Genomic DNA, 22,210 nt, shown 5'->3' with positions numbered 1-22,210 from the left:
ATACGTTTTTATTGACATCGTGTTACCTTTGAAGTCTTTCTTTCTGTAGATTGTCTCCATATTTCTGTTCAATGATATTCTTAGGATTTTTCCTCTTTTATAGAATCCCCGTTAATATTTCCTGCAGTGTCAGCTTGGTGGTCGCATACTCTTTTAAGCCTTGCCGGTCTTGGAAACTCTTTATCTCTCCATCCATTTTGAATGTCAGTCTTGCTGGATAAAGTATTCTTGGCTGCATGTTCTTCTCATTTAGTGCCCTGAATATATCTTGCCAGCCCTTTCTGGCTTGCCAGGTTTCTCTGGACAGGTCTGACGTTATTCTGATGGGCTTTCCTCTGTATGTAAGGAGCTTCTTTTTCCTAGCTGCTTTCAAGAGAGCCTGTCTACAATTATGATTCCTCATTCTTACCATGAGGTGTCTCGAGGACTTTTGAGATTCTGTAATCTTGGGGGGAGACCGTTCTGCCTCTAGTACATGAACACTGGTTCCATTCATGAGATTGGGAAAATTTTCATGGAGAACTTGTTCCACTATATCTTCTAGATTTCTTTCTTTCTCCTCCCCTTCAGGGATTCCAATAATTCTGGCGTTGGAACGTTTCATGGCATCATTTATTTCCCTGATTCTGTTTTCGTGGCTTCTAAGCTGTTTGTTCCAGGCTTCCTCCTGATCCTTGCTCTCTATCTGTTTGTCCTCCAGATCACTAATTCTATCTTCTGTCTCAGTTACCCTAGCTTTTAGAGTTTTAGATTAGATTGGAACTCATTGAGAACATTGTGAACATCATCCCTGTTGGCTTTCAGTTCTGCCCTAATCAATTCCGTTTGGTCATCCATGGCTTTCTCCAACCTAGCTATTGCCTGGATAATTGTTAGCCTGAATTCCCTTTCCGACATATTGTCTATGTCGATAGCCATTAGCTTTGTTGCAGAGGCCCATCCTCTGTTTTTTTATTTTGTTGGGCATTCCTCCACCTAGTCATTTTGGTGAGAGATGGCTGAACTGATGTAGCTGGATGTATCGACTGTGGTGCAGTCAAGGTGCACCCTGGAACGCTTCTGAGCAATCAGGAGTCCCCACCCAAACGAGAGGAAAAAGAAAAGTAAAAGAAAAAAAGGAGAGAGAGAGAGAGAGACAGGAAAAAAATGGAAGATAAAAGAGAATTCTCAGCCAAATTGGGCCCCAAGGTAAGATTTATGAAGTATACAAACAAAAATAGACCAACAAAAAGATTGATAAAACTAGATGACAAGAGGAAAAAAAAAATATATATATATATATATATATATATAAAAAAACAAAAAAAAAAAAAAAAAGAACCTCGTCAAAAAGAACCCCAAGTATAAGATTTATATAGTATCAGGACAAGCACAAATACACAAAAACACTGGTGGAATAGAAAGATGGTAGAGTGGTTATAAATTCTCATGTGGGTGCGGAAGGTTATTTTGATTCCTCCTGGATGTATCTTGGTATCTTTGTTAAAGGACTCAAGTTTCCTAAGATAAAAGGGGATTAAAAATTGGTTTACCTCTAGGGGTAGCATTGATTGGGGAAAGAGGATTACCTTGAAGTTTAACTCTATATGAATATTAAAAAAGAAAATAAAAAAAATAAACTAAACTAAAATTAAAAAAATTTAAAAAATAGCAAAAGAAAAACACGGGTATATGTATCAAAAAGTTCAGGTTAAAAGGTTATTATGGAATTTGATGTACTGGTCGTCTCACTGTGATGGGAAATAGGTTAAAAAATTATCTATAAAAGAAAAATGAACCAGAATAGTGGGAACGAATTAAAAATAAAAATTGTATCTATGAAGTAGTGGTGGTTGTTCTCTTGTTGTCTTTTTTTTTGTTTTTTCTTTTTTTTCCTGGTTGGTTTACTGGGGGAGGGGCCTGCCACGTGGGTTTTCAGGCAATGTTCCCTGAGTTAAGTCCTCCCGCCCCCCTCAAGGGGGTGGGCTCTGAGAAAACTGGTTTTTCAGGCTTTTGTTCTCTGGAGGTTTTTATGTCTGTTCATTTGTTTTCTCTCGCCTTGACAGCTTTTGATGGTTTTTGGAGGTTTAGAGGAAAGCAAACTGCACCCCGACCTCCTTCTCAAGAGAGAAGCCTCAGTCTGTTCCCCTCTAGGTTCTGCAGAGCACAGAAGTTCCCCCTCGGCCCCTGGCAGAGCACGTTCCGGGTCGCGGTCCCTGGGGACACAGAAACTCCTGATTGTCTCCAAAACCACGACAGCAGAGGCTGTCTGGGCAGCTCCAGACCACCAGAGATGTTCCAAGCAGCGATCGCACACTGAGATTTTCCCGCTGGCCCGGGCTGGGAGTGCCTGGTCTTTCTGGGTCCGAGAGCGCCGGGCTGGCGCCTTTGTGCACCTCTTTCAAGGGAGGGTGTGGGATTGCTTGCGTCTCAGGCTCTGATAGCACGGCTCGGGGCTCATGTGGAGACTGCAAAAAGTCTGTTCTTCTGCTGGTTGCAAGGCTCCCAGCCCCTCACAGGAGCCGGACCCCGCGTGTTCTAGGCACGCTGGCGACTCAGGGCCCAAGACCTGGTTTCTCCACCGCTCTCTCTCTGGCTCAGCGCCAGTGGTGGCTGTCCTGGGTCCGGGGACTTAAGCCCCTGTCCCTAACCGCCCCAATGCCACAGTTTCCCCTCACGATCCTTTGCTCCTTTTGAGTCCTTTCAACCAGACTCCCAAGTTAATGCTGGTCCCCAGACGCAGGACACATTCGTATTGGGGTATTACTTTCCAATGGTCACCTCTGGTGGCTCCCTCCCCCTTTTGTTTATCTTCCGATATCAGTCCGATGTTCCCACTCCACTTTACCTGCCCACTGGCGTCTTCTGCCCCTGTAGAGATCCAGACATGTATAATTCTGATCTCAGGCTGATTTCATGGGTGATCGGAGTTCTTTGGTAGGTAATCAGCTCATTTTAGGGTACAGGTTGAAATGGCGCCTCCTCCTACTTCCCCGCCATCTCTCTCCTCCCGCCTCATTGTGGTTTTAATCACATTTCTCTAATGCATATTTCCTAATATTAAATACTTTTCATGTTTTTGACAGTTTCATATACTCTTTCATGAAATATCCATCCATGTCTCTTGCCAATTTTCTAATTGGATTGTTTTCTGTTGTTGAATTTTGAAAAGATTTTAAAATATGGTCTGCGTTGTAGTCCTTTGTTGTATATGTGGTTTTTAATTTCTTCCAGTATGTACCTTCATTTTACCCTTCTAATAGTCTTTTAGAGAGCAAAGGTTTTTAGTTTATCTATTTAAATTTATGTGTAGTTGATGAATGATATTATTAGTTTTAGGTGTACAACCTAGTGATTTGCCAGTTTTAAACATTACAAAATGCATACTGTGATAACTGCAGTTACCATCTGTCACCAAAGTTATTAAAATATTATTGACCATATTCCCTATGCTGTACTTTTCATCCCTGAGATTTTAGTTTATACCTGTTCATCCTCTTCACCTATTCTCCCCCACACCCATGCCACTTTCCTCCCATCCCCTGGCTTGGCAGCCAAAAATTTATTGTCTGTGCAGAAAAATGAAATTGGACTATTTCCTTATACCACACACAAAAATAGACTAAAAATGGATGAAGGACCTCAATGTGAGAAAGGAATCCATCAGAATCCTTGAGGAGAACACAGGCAACAACCTCTTTGACCTCAACCACAGCAACTTCTTCCCAGGAACATCGCCAAAGACAATAGAAGCAAGGGCAAAAATGAACTATTGGGATTTCATCAAGATCAAAAGCTTTTGCACAGCAAAGAAACAGTCAACAAAACCAAAAGACAACTGACAGAATGGGAGAAGGTATTTGCAAACGACATATCAGATAAAGGGCTAGTATCCAAAATCTATAAAGAGCTTAGCAAACTCAACACCCAAAGAACAAATAATCCAATCAAGAAATGGGCAGAGGACATGAACAGACATTTCTGCAAAGAAGACATCCAGATGGCCAACAGACACATGAAAAAATGCTCCACATCACTGGGCATCAGGGAAATACAAATCAAAACCACAATGAGATACCACCCCAAACCATCAGAATGGCTAAAATTAACAAGTCAGGATATGACAGATGCTGGTGAGGATGCGGAGAGAGGGGAACCCTCCTGCACTGTTGGTGGGAATGCAAGCTGGTGCAACCACTCTGGAAAACAGTGTGGAGGTTCCTCAAAAAACTGAAAATAGAGCTACCCTATGACTCAGCGATTGCACTACTGGGTTTATATCCTAAAGATACAAACGTGGTGCTCCGAAGTGGTACGTGCACCCGAATGTTTATAGCAGCAATGTCCACAATAGCCAAACTATGGAAAGAACCTAGATGTCCATCAACAGATGAATGGATAAAGATGTGGTATATATACAGAATGGAATACTATGCAGCCATCAAAAGAAATGAAATCTTGCCATTTGTGACGACGTGGATGGAACTAGAGGGTATTATGCTTAGCGAAATAAGTCAGTCGGAGAAAGACAACTATCATATGATTTCCCTGATATGAGGAAGGAGATGCAATGTGGGGGGTTGGGGGGTAGGAAAAGAAAAAGTGAAAGAAGATGGGATTGGGAGGGAGACCAACCATAAAAGACTCAATCTCAAAAAACAGACTGAGGGTTGCTGGGGGGAGGGGGGATGGGAGAGGGTGGTGGGATATGGACATTGGGGAGGGTATGTGCTATGAGGAGTCCTGTGAAATGTGTAAACCTGGCGATTCACAGACCTGTACCCCTGGGGATAAAAATACGTTATATGTTTAATTAAAACATAAATTTATTAAAAAAAATTTGTTGTCTGTATTTTTTTGCTGTTTATTTGCTTTATTTTCAGATTCCACATATAAGTGAAATCATATGGTATTCCTCTTTCTCTGTCTTACTTCACTTAGAATAATACCCCAGGTCTGTCCTTATTGTAACAAATGGTAGGATCCCATTCCTTTTTAAAGCTGAGTAATAGCCCATTGTGTGTGTGTGTGTCACGTGCACGTGCACGTATAGACCTCACTTCTTTATCCATTCATCTATCAAGTGTCTACTTAGATTAATTCTGTATTTTGGCTATTATAAGTAATACTGCAATAAATATATTTTCAATTTAGTATTCTCATTTTCTTTGGGTAAAAACCCAGAAATAGAATTACTAGATCATATGGTACTTCTCTTTTTAGTTTTTTGAGGAACCTCTATACTGTTTTCCATAGGGACTATGTCATCAATTTACGTTCCCATCAACATTGTATGAGGGTTCCCTTTCTCTATATCCTGGCAAAGACTTTTTGTTTCTTGCCTTTTTGATACGAGTCATCCTGACCAGTGCGAGTAGATGTATCACTGTGGTTTAGATTTGCATTTTCCTGATGATTAGTGTAGAACATCTTTTCATATGTCTGTTGGCCATCTCTAGGTCTTCTTTGGAAAAAATGTCTTTTCAGGTTCTCCACTGATTTTTAAATTGGATTATTAGGTTTTTTGGCCTTGAGTTGCATGAGTTCTTTATATATTTTGGATATTAACCCCTATAGGATGTATCGTTTGTGAATATTTTTTCCTGTATACTGGTTGCCTTTTTGTTTATTGATGGTTTCCTTTGCTGTGCAAAAGCTTTTTAGTTTGATGTAGTCCCCATTGTTAGTTTTGCTTTTGTTTTCTTTGCTTGGGGGACATAGCCAGAAAAATATTGCTGAGGATGATTTATGAGTTTATTGCCTATGTTTTCTTCTAGCAGTTTTATGGTTTCAGGTCTTACAATTAGGTCTTTAATCCGTTTTGAGTTTCTTTTTGTGTATGATGTAAGAAATGGTCCAGTTTCATTCTTTTGCATGTAGCTAGCTATCCAGTTTTCCTGAAGCTGTTTATTGAAGAAATGGTCTTTCTTCCCCATTGTGTATTCTTGTCTTTGTCATAGATTAATTGACCATGTATGTGTGGGTTTATTTCTGAGCCTCTATTCTGTTCCATTGATCTGTGTGTCTCTTTTTGTGCCAGTACCATACTGTTTTCATTACTGTAGCTTTATAGCATAGTTTGAAGCCTGTAATTGTGATACCTCCAGATTTGTGGTTCTTTCTTAAGATTCCTTTGACTGTTCTGGGTCTTCTTAAGATTTGTGTGGAACAACAGAATTTTTGTTCTAGTTCTGTGAAAAACACTGTTGGTATTTTGATGGCGATTGCACTGCATCTATGGATTGTGGATAATATGGGCATTTAAACAATATTCTTCCAGTTCATGAGTATGGTATATCTTACCATTTATTTGTGTCATCTTCTATTTCTTTCACCAGTGTCTTAGAATTTTGGAGTACAGGTCTTATACCTCTTTGGTTAAATTTATTCCTAGGTATTTTATTCTTTTGGATGCAATTGTAAATGGGATCATTCTCTTACTTCTATTTCATTACTAGTGTATGGAAACACAACAGATTTTTTTTTTAATATCTTGTGTCTTGCAAAAATATTTTAGCTTTGATGAGGTTCAGTTTATAGATGTTTTTCCTTTTATGGATTATGCTTTTGGTGTCAAATTTAAGAACTCTTTGCCTTGTCCTAGATCCTGATGATTTTCTCCTGTTTTGTGTTTTCTCAAAGTTTTATGGTTTTACATTTTATAGGTAAGTCTGAATCATTTTGAGTTAACTTTTGTATAAGGTATGAGATTTAAGTCAGAGAGTTTTGTGTAAAGGTCCACTTAGTCTAGTAGCATTTTTGAAAAAGCTCCCATGGCTTTCAAAATATCTCCTATGTCAGTGACTCCCAGGTTTCATACATCATGTTTTTATGTGTCTTTTCTCCTCCCAGTATCTGCCTGCCTTCTTGACATCTCTACTTGAATGTCTCATACATGGGCATCTCCAACTCTATAGCATGAAAACATGAAGTCCTCTTCTTTCCAGGTCCCCATCTCAGTTATTGAACATAGGAGTTCTTCTTTATACCCTCCTTTCCCACATCGGTCCTCTGATTCTCCTTCTCAGAGAGTTCCCAGATCCAGTTACTTGTCTCCATTTCTGTTGCTACTACTATCAGTTCTCACATGGCCCACTTCAGAGGATTTCTGACCAGACTCCTGCTTATGTTCCTTCCCTCATGTAAGCTTTTAAAGTGATCTTTTGCAAGTGTGTGTTTGATTATATTGCTCTCCTGCTTAAACTCTTCCATGTCTTTCCATTGATTGCTCTTACAGGTTGGTGCCCTTACCATATGCTACAGGCTGTCTGTGATCTTGTCCTTGGCTTTCTTTCTCATCCTCTTGTACCACACTGCTCTCAAAGCTGGTGCCCCACTGGATGTCTTTCGGCCCCCAGTACCCAGCAAACTCTTCTTTTCCTCATAACCTTTTTTAAACATACATTCCTCTGTTTAGAATGTTACTCCCACCCACCCTTTTAACTCCTACAAATCTCAACTTGTGCATTACTCATACAGATGCTGTTTCTGACTACCACATTTTTTAACCACCCCCCCCGGTTATTCCTTCTCCTAGAACTTTGGGTCCCCCTTCCCTGCTTTGTATTATTCGTTTAACATCTGTAATCTTAACTAGAAGGTACACATCATAATGCACAGTGTCCTGTCAGTTTTCTTCAGTGTATACTCTGGCTCAGTTTGCAGTATATAAATGTGTAGTAAATATTTGTGAGTCAATGAATGAGATAGGGAATTGCAGTAAGTTAGGAAGATATAGACAATTTAGGGTAATCTGTAATTCCCAGGCTTGGTTTACTTTTTCTATAATATTTTTGGATTTTATGTATTTGAGAGTGAGCTAGTGCATGAGTAGAGAGGGTGGGGCAGAGGGACAAGCAGACTCCCTGCTCAGCCCCAGGACCCTGAGATCACCACCTGAGCCAAAGTCAGATGCTTAACTGACTAAGCCACTCAGGTACACCCCCGCCCCGCCCCACCAAGGCTTGGTATTTTTATGAGCTATCAGTACTTTGCTCTTTCTTGCCTAGGTCAGATCAGAGTGTAGTAACTTGAGAGAGAATCATAAAGATTATTTCTTTTTTATCTCATTAATACATTTTGAGTGGCTATTTGTAGACAACTGAAAATGCTTTCTTTATTGGTTGATATAATACCAATTATTATTTGTGCCCCAGTCGTCCATGAAGAGAGTATTTCTACTTCTAGATGACCATGGATTATTTCTGTCTGTATTAAGGGAACATGTCTTTAATAGTCTGGTTTTAAGTGCTGGCAGTTTCTTTTATTCCTATCTAAAGGCTCTGTTCTTACAATCTATAGTTTATTTCCTTACCTGAAGAAAGGGGAGGGTCAGGACTGTTTTACCTGGCTTGGGTAAGCCTTCCTTTTTTTTTTTTTAATTTAATGTGATTATAGTCTAGAATTTGACTATAATATAAACATTTTACATTTCCCATCTCTTTTTCAGGATCACTTAATCATGTTGTGTAAATATTTTATTACTGATGAATGGTTTCTCTTGTCCCCTCATAAATGTAGTTTAAATGATCATGCTAGCTTGTGGATGGGGCAGTTAGCTAGCAAACATTCTTGCAAGAATTTCCTAGTATAATGAAGATTATGAATGGCCTGAAGAGGCTCAGGTTTAGGGATAAAGTTTTGCTATACAACTTTGGAAACTGAAGCTATTTGTTTGTTTGGTTGGGGTTTTTTATTTGTTTGGTTCGTTTGTTTTTTGTTTTGGTTTATTATTCTTAAAGGTGTTATTTTTAAGTAATCTCTAAACCCAGCACTGGGCTCAAACTCATAGCCCCCAAGATGGAGAGTCGCAAACTTCACTGACTGAGCCAGCCAGGTACCTCACAGCTTTTTAAGTTGAAAATATTACTGTGCTTGCGTATGTGGCATATTATCTTTAAATGATCCTTTAATTTTTTTATTCTATTATCCTTGAATTGTCTTAATATTTAGCAGGAACTATTTGGAGACAGAGCAGTAAGGGTTTGGAGCATATATTAATAAAATGAATATGATTCAGTTTGGAAGTAGAATCAATCACTCCTTTTAGGTTAGGTATACATGCTGCTAATAGATGTTAAGGAAAATTTTACTTACCTCACTTTTTATGTAGGTACGAGAACTGTTTCTTTTGTTTAGACATCCAACAAACATTTGCGTAGTTATGGCCTTGTATAAAATGTACTTTCTTTTGGCTCATGAGTACAAAAACTTGCATCCTTCCCACCTGAAAGACTCTCCATCCCCAGAATGAAGAGTGGAGTGTTAAAAATTGGGGGAAACCGGAGGGGGAGATGAAGCTTGAGAGACTGTGGACTCTGAGAAACAAACTGAGGGTTTTGGAAGGGAGGGTTGTGGGGGAATGGGTAAGCCTGGTGGTGGGTATTAAGGAGGGCATGTATAACAGGGAGCACTGGGTGTGGTGCATAAACAATGAATCTTGGAAACTGAAAAAATAAAATTATGTTTAAAAAAAAAAAAAGAAAGGTGGTACTTGGATAATTTGTAACCTGGGCTGGTCCACATAACTCCTTTTCTTAAGATCAGCCCCTGAGTACCTGTCTGTATTTAGCATTTCTGTAGTGTAAGGATCAAGAATAGTGTCAACTCATTAACAGATTATTAGAGTTTGAGCAGTTTGTGGAGAAACCAAAACCCAGATCAAAACATGGATCTTCTAATTCTGTTCAAGCAGCAAGTGCTTTATTTAAAGCCACTATATACAAGATACTCTTTGAGCCTAGTGGGAAAGTCAAATGACTGGATATAGACTTCTGTGTTTTAGGGATCTAGGAGAATATACAAGGAAGTTTAAAATCTCCTGATTCTCCACCTAAATTTAGTGTTTTGAAGTGTTTTTCTTTCCCTCTTATAAACATTATCTGTGGAAGTTCCCAGAGTTTGGTGCAGTCCGGTAAGGGAGATACTTCCTTAAATTCTCCAGGATGTGGGAATTATTGAATAATTTCCATTATCAAATAATTGCACTATGACTAATAATAATGGTCTACAGTAGAAGTTTTTAGATTCCTTATTTTTCTGTGGTTTGGTTTAGTCAACACAAGGATGCATTTGGCTAGCCAAGATTGCAAAACTTACAGGCTAGAATTGTCTTGTCAAGTTTTATTGGAGGAAAAGAGGACATTTGGAAGAGTAGGGAGCCAGAGGAATGTTAGGCAAGGGAAAGGCATGGGCAAAGTCCCAGAGGACAAAAAAGTTTGTAATGGACTCGGTGTTCACTTAGATCTAATCAGACTTGTGGTCTTAGCTTATGTTTTTTCAAGATTTATCATCTTTCTTCTATAATTTCCTTTCCTTTGCCTTGATTTTATTTTAGGCATGTATTTCATATATTTTGAAGCTTAAAATAACATTAAAGGAGAAATGAAATTATTTTGTTTGAGATAGGGTTAAAAAGTTGAATAATCTTGATCTATATAAGGATTTCCTAAAAGAGATCTGGGAAATTCCCAAAATTTGTCTGGTTCAGAGAATAGCTCTCAGGATTAGAGAAATTGAGGAGTCCTAGAGAGAAGCTCTCTATGGTCATAATGATTTGATCCTCACAAAAGTGTGAATAAAAGCAATTTAACCATCAAATACCCTATTATGTTCATTATTATAGATAGGGTGAAGTTGGTGCTTGACTAACACGATGGTAGAGAAATTTTCAGATGAATATAACATTCCTATTCTCTGGAATATTTAGGGCTACAGTCCTAGTTTCTGATATCCTTAGAGTCTTTGGTATTCTAAGAACCATTATTTAAAAAAAAAATTAAGACTGTAATAAAGTGCTGACATTAGAATTTTTTAACTACCCTTTTATTCCTAGAACCGTAACTAACCACTGTTCTCATTTTTGCATATTATCTTCTAACCTTTACTTGTATGCATACTTCTTAGTGGTGGTCCTTTAAAAGTTAAGAAGGAACATTGAGATCTAGAGAATTAAATATGATTCCTTTTCTCTTTTTAAGGTACGTGTTGGGCGGTGGAGCACTATGTATGGAACTTCTCACAAAACAGGTGACTATTTTCTTATGGTACTCATATTTTTTCAGTCTGAATGGAGTGTTTTGATGATGTAAATTAGATTTTGAAGTGGAAAAGCTCTGATGTAATACCACCCACTTAAAAAAATTGTTTTGAAGAGCATCTACTTTTAGTAATGAAAAGCTACTTAGGGCAAACCAATAAAATGACACTGTACTTGGTTCTTAATCTATGCAAGTGTGTGCACTTAATCTATGCAAGAACAGTTTCTCTATAAGGTTATAATTTGCTTATGTTTGATACTTAGAACATAGGGGGATTTTTTTGTTTTATTTTTTTGTTTTACAAGATTTCAGGAACAGTCCAACTTTACTTTTTTCTTTTGTATACAGACTTCTTAACATGGTCTTGCTGTTGTCAAGCTGTTCTGTGCCATTTTATTAAGTTTTCCAAAGTGGAAATCAAAAGTACCATTGTGTGTTACAAAAGTGTTTTCTTCTTCCTATAGGGCTGGAGCAGTGCCTACTCAATAGAATCAGTTATCATGCAGATCAATGCCACATTAGTCAAAGGCAAAGCCAGAGTGCAGTTTGGAGCAAATAAGGTACTTTTATTAAGAAGATCAGATATTTTCTGTTACCTTATGAGGCTTTTTCTTCTTCTTTTAGTCTTTGTTATTCTTACTATAGGTAAACATGTCTATAATTTTAAATCTAATATTGGTATGTACATACTAAGAAGTTAAAAATTATATTTACTTTGAAGTTTCCCAAAATTGAGATCATGTTATAATAGTTAATTTCCAGTGAGCATTTATATGCTGGGCTCTGATCTAAACTTCTTACTTGTAGGTACTATTTCAATCTTTTTACTGACCTAAGAGTAGATATTATTATTGTCCTCATTTTGTAGATGAGAAAACTGAAGCACATATAAGTTAGATAACTTGTGTAAGGTGACAGCTGGCAGAATGAGGATTGGAACCAGACAGTCTGGTGTTATTACTTTTATATATATACTCTTACCCATGGAGTTCTGTTCTTTATTCACTATGTCAGAAACCTCTTTCCAGGTCTAATTGTAGTTATCTGTAAACAGTTAAATGGACCAAGGATAAGACTCTAAAGTTAGTATATTTTGCAAAAATATTTGTTGATGGAAATTATCCTGACTTAACTACTTAAAAAATTTGGATGTTCCTAAAGGTCTGTGTGAATTTTGTGCTAGATGCCTATCCAAATAATATTATATTTAAATGTGTATTTATAACTGTATCGCACATCAAAACATGAGTTCACTACAATTTTAGCTCACAGAAGAAGCAAAAAATTTAAAGGCTATTATGAAAATCATTTATTTGGGATAGTACTATATAATAATGGTTTTACTTGAGCTCTATTAACAGCTATTTCTTCACACTGAAATAAAATAACATATTTTAGAAGGTCTAGTGAATTGCTTAACTACATTTAACTAGAATTTCTTAATAATGTATATATTTTATGTGTATTAAACATGTCAGTAGAGTGATTATGTAGTAAGACATCAAGTTTTTACACTCTGGTGAGTGATCCCATTCAGATGAGAGATCTGGTTTTTAGTTTTTCTTTAAGGGAGATGGGGAGGTGCTACCTGTACTGTCTTTTATTTATAAATGAGTGAGATTGGTAAGACAAATGTGAGACCCTTATGTAATCTTGAAATTCTCCAAGGAGGCTAAAATGCTCTCAAGTTGGTTGTATCCACAGTTCTCATCAGAAGCAGACATAAATACTTTTCTGAGGAAAGCTTTTCTGATTTAGACCTACAGGATTCTTAAAAGTTAAGATCAAGCACATGTGAATTTATGAAGGATCACAAGCAAACAAGCCAGCGTACACGAGAATGGGTAGAAACAATAAATGAGATATATATTCCCAAAGACTTTACGTTTTGAATAATCAGACACACAGAATAGAGACTTCAGATATTATAGTTATGAGAAAATGTTTATGTGAAAAACATAATGTAAAAAAAAAGAAAAAAAGTATCCTAAAATTGTTCCAACAATGAGACCATCAGGAATAATGAGACAAATCTGAAAAAGAATGAAATAGAATTTACAGAAATGAAAATATAGTTGAAATCAGAAACAATAGATGGGTTAGGTATCAGAAGGGAGAATTAATTGGTTAGAAGAAATAAATCATAGTGTCGTACAGAAAAGAACATGGGAATAAACATTATGGTAGAAGTTGAGAGGTGATGATCAAATTGAGGTCTAAAATGTCTTATTGGCGGGGCGCCTGGGTGGCTCAGTGGGTTAAAGCCTCTGCCTTCAGCTCAGGTCATGATCCCAGGGTCCTGGGATCGAGCCCCGCATCGGGCTCTCTGCTCAGCAGGGAGCTTGCTTTCCTCTCTCTCTCTGCTGCCTCTTTGCCTATTGTGATCTCTGTCTGTAAAATAAATAAAATCTTTAAAAAAAAAAAGTCTTATTGGAACTCCAGGCATAGATAATAAAATTATGTTAAAAATCAAGAGAAATAGAAACCAGAAAGTAAGGTGGTAAAGGCAAGTCACAAGTATAAATGGACTGAAGTTACCAGTTAGATTGAGTTAATAAAACAAAATCTAGCAGTTTCTAGTAAGTATGTTTAAATTGTGAGGCCAGAGGGGCATGTGGGTGGCTCAGTCGTTTGGGTGTCTGCCTTCAGCTCAGGTCATGATCCCAGAGTCCTGGGCTCAAGCCCCCTATCACATTCCCTGCTCAGGGAAGAGCCTGTTTCTCCCTCCTCCTCTGCTCTTCCTCCACTTAATGTTCTCTCTCTTTTTTACATGCTTTCTTTCTCTCTCAAATAAGTAAAATCTTTTTAAAAAAAAATTGTGAGGCTAGAAAAAGATTGAGAAGTTTTTGTTGTTGTTTTAAGGAGAGAAGATGATAAATATATGCCAGTATACACTAAAAAAAAAAAAATGACATGGCTATATAGTATCTAAGTAGAATTTTCGAACAGGAAGCATTATAGACTCCTTAATGATCAAAGTCAATCACCAGGAGGATGTAATAATTACTTACTTTACTTATTAAAATAGCATCAAAATATAGGTTAAAAATGCGATAAATAAAACTATTTTATATATATATATATAAATAATTTATTATATATAATAAATAAATAAATAAAATTTATATATAAAAATAAAAAAAAATATAGTAATAATCATCTGTTTACTATACTTAAAAGTGGTGAAACCAGAGGAGAAATTGACAAAGTCACCATCATAATGAGAGATTTTAATGTACCTTGTTCATGGTAAGTTAAATATGTGAAAGACGTAGAAGATTTGAATAACAAATTAAGCTAGGTCTAATCGACAATTGTAGGACTCTGTGCCCAATAGTTAGGCACTACATCTTTCCCAAGCATTTATGAAATATGGGAAAAATCATAAATTCATATTTAAAAATAAGCCATGGAATTTGAATATAATGCAATTAAGGTTAAAAGTCAGTAGTGCAGTAGTGAAAAGTTAATAAAAAATGCACATGAATTTGGAAATTAAACACAATTCTAAATCATGATTAAAAAAAAAAAAATCTTTGAATGCCTTTAGCTCAGGTCATGATCCCAGGGTCCTGGGATCGAGGCCTGCCACCAGCTCCCTGCTCAGCAGGGAGTCTGCTTCTCTCTCTCCCACTCCACCTGCTTGTGTTCCCTCTCTAGCTATCTATCTCTGTCAAATAAAAAAAGAAAATCTTTAAAAAAATCATACAAAAATTTAAAAATACTTAGAACTGAACCATAATGGAAATACTAAAATTTTCTTTCTGTCCCTCTTTCCTTCTCTATCATCTCTCTCTCTCTGTCTGCAACATTCATGAAACTAATCCTGGTCAATGAAGAAAACTTCAAATTTTGAAAGTAGAAAAAAGACAGATGTCATTCTCCAATCCTAATTAAATTAAAAACTATAATAACAAAATCAGAAAACAAATGTTCCTTTTGTGGAATTACAAAACTGAAATAGCCCTTACTGGGGCTTTGAAATGAAAACTACAGAATAGCTAGAGAACAGCAATAGTGAAATCACTGCATACTGGAAATTAAATGAGAGCTCAGAGGGAATACTCCTTGCTCTAAAATCCATTAAAAAAATAAAAATGAACCAAGCCTCTAGCCTAGTGTTAGAAAGGACAGTCAAGTAAGCTGGAAGAAAGTAGAAAGAAGGGGTTAATAAGGTCAGTGAAGTAGAAAACAGAAGGGGCTAACTCCCTGTTAGGGGAAAGCCTCTGCATTGGCAGTCTCTTTAAACTAGTAATTGAAGATCATGCTATTGACAACTGAGAGTGGGGAAGGCTAATGTTCTTATTTTTCTCTTCCTATCTTGTAGGTGGGCAGTTGGGTTAGGAAGTGACTGCTTCTTGATCATTTGCAAGTTTCAGTTTATGTGTATTTTGTCATATATAATCTATTTTTATTGTATTTTTGTCCTTTGAACATATAGACCAACTAAAAAACACTACTTTTCATTAGCTTGGAGATAGCATTATGGCATGTGTTATGTTTTTCAGATACATTATGGGAGGGTTTTACTATTTTTAAAGAGCTCTTAGAAACTGAAAAAGGCTACACTCTAGAAAAAGAAAAAGTTACAAAACATCCATTTGCAGAAATAGAAATAAATGGCTTCTGAACATTTGGAGATAAACTCAGCCTCCCTCAGAGATAGAAATGCGATCAAACCCACACTATGTTCATCTTCCACCTCTGATTTTGTCACAAATAACAAAGGTTTATAAGAGCACTCTGGTGAAGCCATGTAGAGGCATTCTCACACATAGCAGGTAGGCAAGCCCATTTATACAGTCTTGTAGAGGGCTATTTTAGCAACACCTCAAGATTACAAAGGCATGTATGTCTTTTGGCCCAGCAGTTCTGAAACTCAAGGACTTTTAACCAGTGCTTTGGAAATACTTCTGCAGAGTTGCTCACGGTTACATTGTAGCAACAAAATATTGAAAACAACCTAAATGTCCACCATTTGGGGATTAATAAAATGTTTGACTCTCCATTCAGTGGAATATTTCATGATTTAAAAAAACAGATTAAGTTTTTTGCACACTGATGGGGGAACAAGGTCCAAGATACGTTAAGTGAGAAAAGGGGTAGAACGGTATCTGTAGCAGGCTACCTACCATTTGTTGGGAGGAAAAGCAGGGTATGGTGGCTAATAACAATAAGCTATACATGACTTATATAATCTTAAGTAGATACAAGAAACTCCTTTAGTACAAGAGGACTCCTTTAGTAATGCCTCAGTGCCACTTATGATATTAGATTTTTAACTCAAGATGTCATTGATGGGGTGCTTGGGTGGTTCAGTGGGTTAAAGCCTCTGCCTTCAGCTCAGGTCATGGTCGCAGGGTCCTGGGATCAAGCCCCGCATCGGGCTCCCTGCTAGGCAGCGAGCCCGCTTCCCTTCCTCTCTCTCTGCCTACTTGTGATCTCTGTCTGTCAAATAAATAATAATAAATAAAATCTTTAAAAAAATAAAAAGATGTCATTGATACACATAGTCCTTAAAGCTTAAGGTTACCTTACCTAAAGGTCAGATTTTGTTTTTGGTTTTGTTTTTTTGTTGTTGTTGTTTTTTGGGTGGAAGTTACAAGGAAGAGAGTTAGCGTTTTATTCATGTCCAAATAGCATTCTTTACCTTGATTCATCAGTGGAAAGGGGTGCTAGAACTATAAAGCTTTATACTTGTCCAGTGGTAAGAGGATTTATAAAAATGAATTAAGTATAAATAGATTTTTATTGTAGTACAACTTTGGTTTTGTTCCTCTAAAGTGGTAGAGAATAATGGAATTGAGAAGTGAGGGTTCTAAGTGAAAATTATTTTTGAAATGGAAATATAATTCAGTTTCATGTGTTCTTTTAAGCATAGTGGTGATGCATCCATAAAGTATTTGCAGTGATTTTCATCTACTTACAGTTTTTATTTAAAATGTATAATTCTCTTTCAGAATCAGTATAATCTGGCAAGAGCCCAACAGTCCTATAATTCCATTGTACAGATACATGAGAAAAATGGTACGTTTAATTCAATAAGTATTTATTACCATTTATAGAAGTTTTATATAAGATACTATTGATAACTTACCCTATTTGTTTTTGTTTTTGCTTTAATTTCTCAAAGTACTGTTACCACAGTGAAAAAGTTTAACTTAACTTGAGGATGCACACAAAAATCTTTGTATCCTAAATACTTGGACTGAGAACCTGAGTCAGAGTCAAGATTTTTCAGTAGATTAGTGAATGAATCACTTTACTCATTTGAAATGTATGATATTAGGATAGGAGCTGAGTTAAGGGCAATTGTACAGGTGGAGTTCTTGCTGATACTGAGTAAATGTAATCAGGATCCTGAACCAGCTGTTTCTGAAACATCTTCAGACTACTTAATGCTCTTTGACGGTTACACATATTTATTTATTCAAGTAAAAATAGTTCTAATTTCAGCATGTATACATACACTTAAGAGTATTTGAGTTGTAAGTTTTAAAAACTTAAAATATCTGTCATAAACCTTATTCTGCTTTAAATTTTGCTTGTATTCACAATGCATGTTTTGAGTTATTGTCTCTAACAGTGAGGTGGATTTGGAATTAGAAGACTGATTTTTCAAGTGCCATTTGTGTTATTCATTAGCTCTGCATCTCTGAGCAAGTCCCATTACCTCTTAGCTTCTGTTTCCTTATCTCTAAAAAAGCATATCTGTCTTGCCAAACTTGTGAGGAAAAAGAATAGTGCATTTGCATGGTGCTTTGTAACTAAGTGCTGACAAGATATTGATTATAGCCATGGTAGTGAAACTGATGCTTTTTTGTGCAGAGTAAATAAATAAGAACTAGTTTTCTTTAAGGAGAGTATTCACAGTAAAGTGTTCTTTACTAGAAATGTGGTAGCTTGTGACTTAATATCTGTGCTTTCTGCTCACTTTTATTTTAATCACAAAGCAAACTCTTTACTTTTTCAGTGACTATTTCTGAAAGAATAATACTTGAAACAGTTCAGGCCTCTGAAGAAGGAAATGATAAAACCTGAGGGCAAGACTGGGTTTTCATAATAATAATTCACAGCACACTAAATTAGGAGATCCACAGGTACCTGTATAGTACTTCGTAACCATGTGGATGCTCCATATTTCTTGGTATATTCATACTGTTCCAATGACCATTTCATTGCTAAGCAGTACTTCATTTAATTAGCCTTTCTATAGAAAGCTTAGATTTTTGTTGTCTGGGAAACAGTCACATTTTTTCTTCTCTTTTATTTATTTTTTGTTGAAGCAAACATTGTGGTCAGCATTCAAAAATGTTTATGGAAATGTATTTTAGAAAGCGTGGGTGTGTATAAGCTTAGCTTTGGGGAAAGAGCAGTAGATTCAGAATCAGGAAATGGGTTCTAGGTTGGTTTTTGCTGCTAACTCTGATCCTAGGCATAGTCACTGCACTTGCTGAGATGACTTCCTCACTGGTGAAATGGTATCGTTGCATTACTGACAATCAAGATTCTTCTTACTTTAAAATGCCAGCATTTGGTTTGAGGGATAGTTATTTTTAGTGAGGTTTATTTTTACACAATTGAAATAGATAAAACCGAGCTTGTAGGCTCTTGTTCCATGCTATCATCTTTAGCTAGAAATTCGATTACTATAGAAATTTTATGTTGGAAACTCAAATACAGATTATTCATAGAAAGTAACTTTTATATTGTGCACATATCGAAATGCTGTATTACCAACTCAAGTGTAAGTTTAATTTTTACGACAGGTTTAAACAAGACAAATATGAGTAGAGAAAGTAGAAAGTAGCTATAACCTTAAATGAAATGCCATTTCTCCTAGTTGATTTAAGGTATTTTAACTTTTTTTCCCATTGTGTTTCAGGCTGGTACACCCCTCCAAAGGAAGATGGCTAAATATGTTGACTGACATATGTTTGGACCAATGTTGCTTTAAAGAAAATCTTTCCAACATGCAGACACAAGCTTTGAGTGCCCCCTTTAACAGCAGTACCGAAGACATTAGCTAATAGATAATTTTAGTGGATAATCTGTCAATTGATATCCTGTATGAGTTATGGCCTTTTCATTTTGATCATTTTAGGTATCTTGGATTGAGCAGTGGGGCCTTTACTGTATTTTTTGTGATAAATACACATACTGGCCACTCATGATCTCCTTTTCTTGAAAAATCTGTTAAGCAGACAAGTCAGCATCAGGTTACAGAAGTTGTGACAATATGATAACTCTCCCATATTGAGCTCATATGTTATGAGGACTTGCAACATACTGTTCCATTTAGAGTCAATAAAAGTTTAATTGATGTTTAATATTGGTTTAGAAAATTTAAGGTCTTCTAAATCACAGTAGCTTTTTCAAGTTAAAACCATTTTTTGATACTGCCAAAATAATGACAGGAAGCCTAGTCATTAAATTGTTAAACATTTTTATGGCTAGGTGAAGAGATGAATTGTTTCCTGAAGATATGCTCTTAATTGACTTGTACTCTTTAGGCAAAGCAAAGCAAGGCTGTGTAAATTAAGTAGTAATTTCCACTGGGGCATCAGAGTCTTGCTGGGCTGAATCTCCTTCTTGTTGGTTCAGTATTTCTTATGAAGAACTGCAGTATAGAGCTTGAAGTTATTTAAAATACTAAATCATTTTATTTTACGTTTCCATTTTATTAACGGGATGTTGCAATCATTTTTAAACTAATAAACTTGTAAAGTGATTGGCACAAAGAATCCTTGAGCAAAAGCTGCCCAGTGATGTACAGAAAGTTATCTAATTTGGAGACTCTAAAAAATTTTTGCTATAGTCATAACCATGGCTTTTGCATTGAAAGACTAATAGGAACTCTACATGTGTTCATTCTTTTATAAAACCTGACTCAAATCAGTGTACCTCCATTTTATTGCCTTACCTGAATCAATCCTGTTTGGTTGATGATAGATTTTTTTGTATACCCAAGTTTGATTTAAAAGTAAATTCTAGTTATTAAGCACTTTTAAAATGAAATCCAGAAGCACATTTTCTGCACAAACAAGTTACAAAATTCAAAAGTGTTTCCTATGCATTTTCTCTAAGTTTCAATTTTTAACTTTGTAAACCACATCAGAGAAACTTGGCACTTCTGCATTATTGTGTGTGTTTAATTTCTTTTTGTTCTATTTTGGTTAAGAGGACAGTAGAAAAATTTTCCGGAATTTTTGTTTACTTGGTTACATTTGTATAAAGTTCTGATTGCCAGTTGCTGAGATAATAAGTGACCAGGCAGAATTCTTTAAAGCATTAAAGTTCCTTAAACCTAAGGCTAAATACTGAATACATTATTGAATTCTTTAATATCCTGATGGTTAACAGATTGACAGCTGCACATTTGGCATGCTTTGTTTTTTTGGGGTTTTATTTTTCATTGCAGATTTATTTGGCAATGTACAGTAAATTTTGTAAACTTGCATCAAGTTTATGAATAAAGAACCATTTAAAAAATAGCTTTGTTACTTTTCCCTCATAAGAGATAATAGAACTTACAAACACCTGAAGCCAAGAGTGAATTTTTTAAAAATAGGATTTATATATGGTGGGATGGGGTGAGGAGAGGGTTGAGAGGAACAGAGGCAGATTGATTTAACAAGAGAAAGCTAGAGAACCTAGAAATGGTGTGCACAGACTTGGTATACTCAGGTTTCCCTCAACCTTTTCCCTCTCCCACTCTCATTCCTTAATATAAATCCAAGTGCTGCTTTCTCCATAGTTGTCCCTATTTCCTCAGTTATAATAGTCTGCTCCTTCTTTAGTATTTCCTTGGCCTTACTCGAAAGTATCAAGTTATCTCACAAGAAGTCCTGAAGTCAGAAAACTCCAGGCCTGACACATCTGGCCTCTGCTATGATGCTTTGAGATTTTTCCATGTTGGCTTCATCTTTGTATTTAATGTTATGTCTGGATGTTGTAACCGTGTTACTCTGTCCAGAGGTAGATAATGGTCTTGTCTTTTAGAAGCCTCCCTTGCCTGCCCAAGCATATTATTCTTCACTTTTCCTTGGCTAGAACTGGGGCTTGTGTCCACCCTTAAACTAATGGCTGATGAAAAGAATAAATCATGATTAGTTTGGACAAGTGGTTCTCAGTGTATGTTTGGGGAGCTCTGGAGACCCCTAGTGCCAGGGGGGAGGTTTTTAAGGTAAAAATTATTTTGCTAAAGCATTATTTGCCATTTTCACTCGCATTTTCTTACAAGTGTACAGTGGACTTTTCCAGAGGCCACACAGTGAAATGGTACAACAGATGGAATTCCGAAGCAGATCCAGCTGTCTTCTGTTAAGCCAGAAATTAGAGGTTTGCAAAATGTAAAGTGATGCCACAACTCTTCACTATTGGATGAAGGGGGGCATAGTTAATCTTTTTTGAATTTTATTTTATTTTTCCAGTGTTCCAAGATTCATTGTTTATTTACCACACCCAGTGCTCCATGTACCCTCCACAATACCCACCACCAGGCTCACCTAACCCTCCACCCACCTCCCCTCCAAAACCCTCAGTTTGTTTCTCAGAGTCCAGTCTCTCATGGTTCATCTCCCCCTCTGATTTCCCCCAATTCACTCTTCCTTTCCTTCTCCTAATGTCCTCCATGTTATTCCTTATGCTCCACAAGTAAGTTAAACCATATATTAATTGACTCTTTGCTTGACTTATTTCACTGAGCATAATCTCCTCCAGTCCCGTCCATGTTGATACAAAAATTGGGTATTCATCCTTTCTGATGGAGGCATAATATTCCATTGTATATGTGGACCATATCTTCTTTATCCATTTGTCTGTTGAAGGGCATCTTGGCTCTTCCCACAGTTTGGTGATTGCGGCCATTGCTGCTATGAACATTGGAGTACAGATGGCCCTTCTTTTCACTACATCTGTATCTTTGGGGTAAATACCCAGAAGTGCAATAGCAGGGTCCTAGGGTAGCTCTGTTTTTAATTTCTTAAGGAATCTCCATACTGTTTTCCAAAGCGGCTGCACCAACTTGAATCCCACCAACAGTGTAAGAGGGTTCCCTTTTCGCCACATCCTCTCCAACACTTGTTTCTTGTCTTCTTAATTTTGGCCATTCTAACTGGTGGAAGGTGGTTTTGATTTGGATCTCCCTGATGGCTAATGATGAGGAACATTTTTTCATGTCTATTAGCCAT

At 36.7% G+C, this 22,210-nt stretch overlaps 1 protein-coding gene across 3 annotated transcripts in view; it reads left to right on the top strand.

Moving 5' to 3' along the window:
• Positions 1 to 20,512, top strand: part of LOC111153306 (ubiquitin conjugating enzyme E2 Q2) — a 73,450-nt gene extending 52,938 nt beyond the window's left edge. For all 3 annotated transcript variants that reach the window (XM_022512244.1, XM_022512243.1, XM_022512242.1), the window contains 4 exons: positions 10,959 to 11,007; positions 11,483 to 11,578; positions 16,979 to 17,045; positions 18,904 to 20,512. In XM_022512244.1, the coding sequence (XP_022367952.1) occupies positions 10,959 to 11,007; positions 11,483 to 11,578; positions 16,979 to 17,045; positions 18,904 to 18,935 (244 nt within the window). In that variant the 3' untranslated portion in view covers positions 18,936 to 20,512. The remainder of the gene's footprint in view (positions 1 to 10,958; positions 11,008 to 11,482; positions 11,579 to 16,978; positions 17,046 to 18,903) is intronic.
• The last annotated feature ends 1,698 nt before the right edge of the window (positions 20,513 to 22,210 follow it).

The sequence above is a fragment of the Enhydra lutris genome, unplaced genomic scaffold, assembly GCF_002288905.1.
Source record: "Enhydra lutris kenyoni isolate GAN:26980312 unplaced genomic scaffold, ASM228890v2 scaffoldscaffold31, whole genome shotgun sequence".
NCBI lineage: Eukaryota > Metazoa > Chordata > Mammalia > Carnivora > Mustelidae > Enhydra > Enhydra lutris.
The sequence above is the reverse complement of the archived record's forward strand: the minus strand, read 5'-3'. Positions and strand labels throughout refer to the sequence as shown.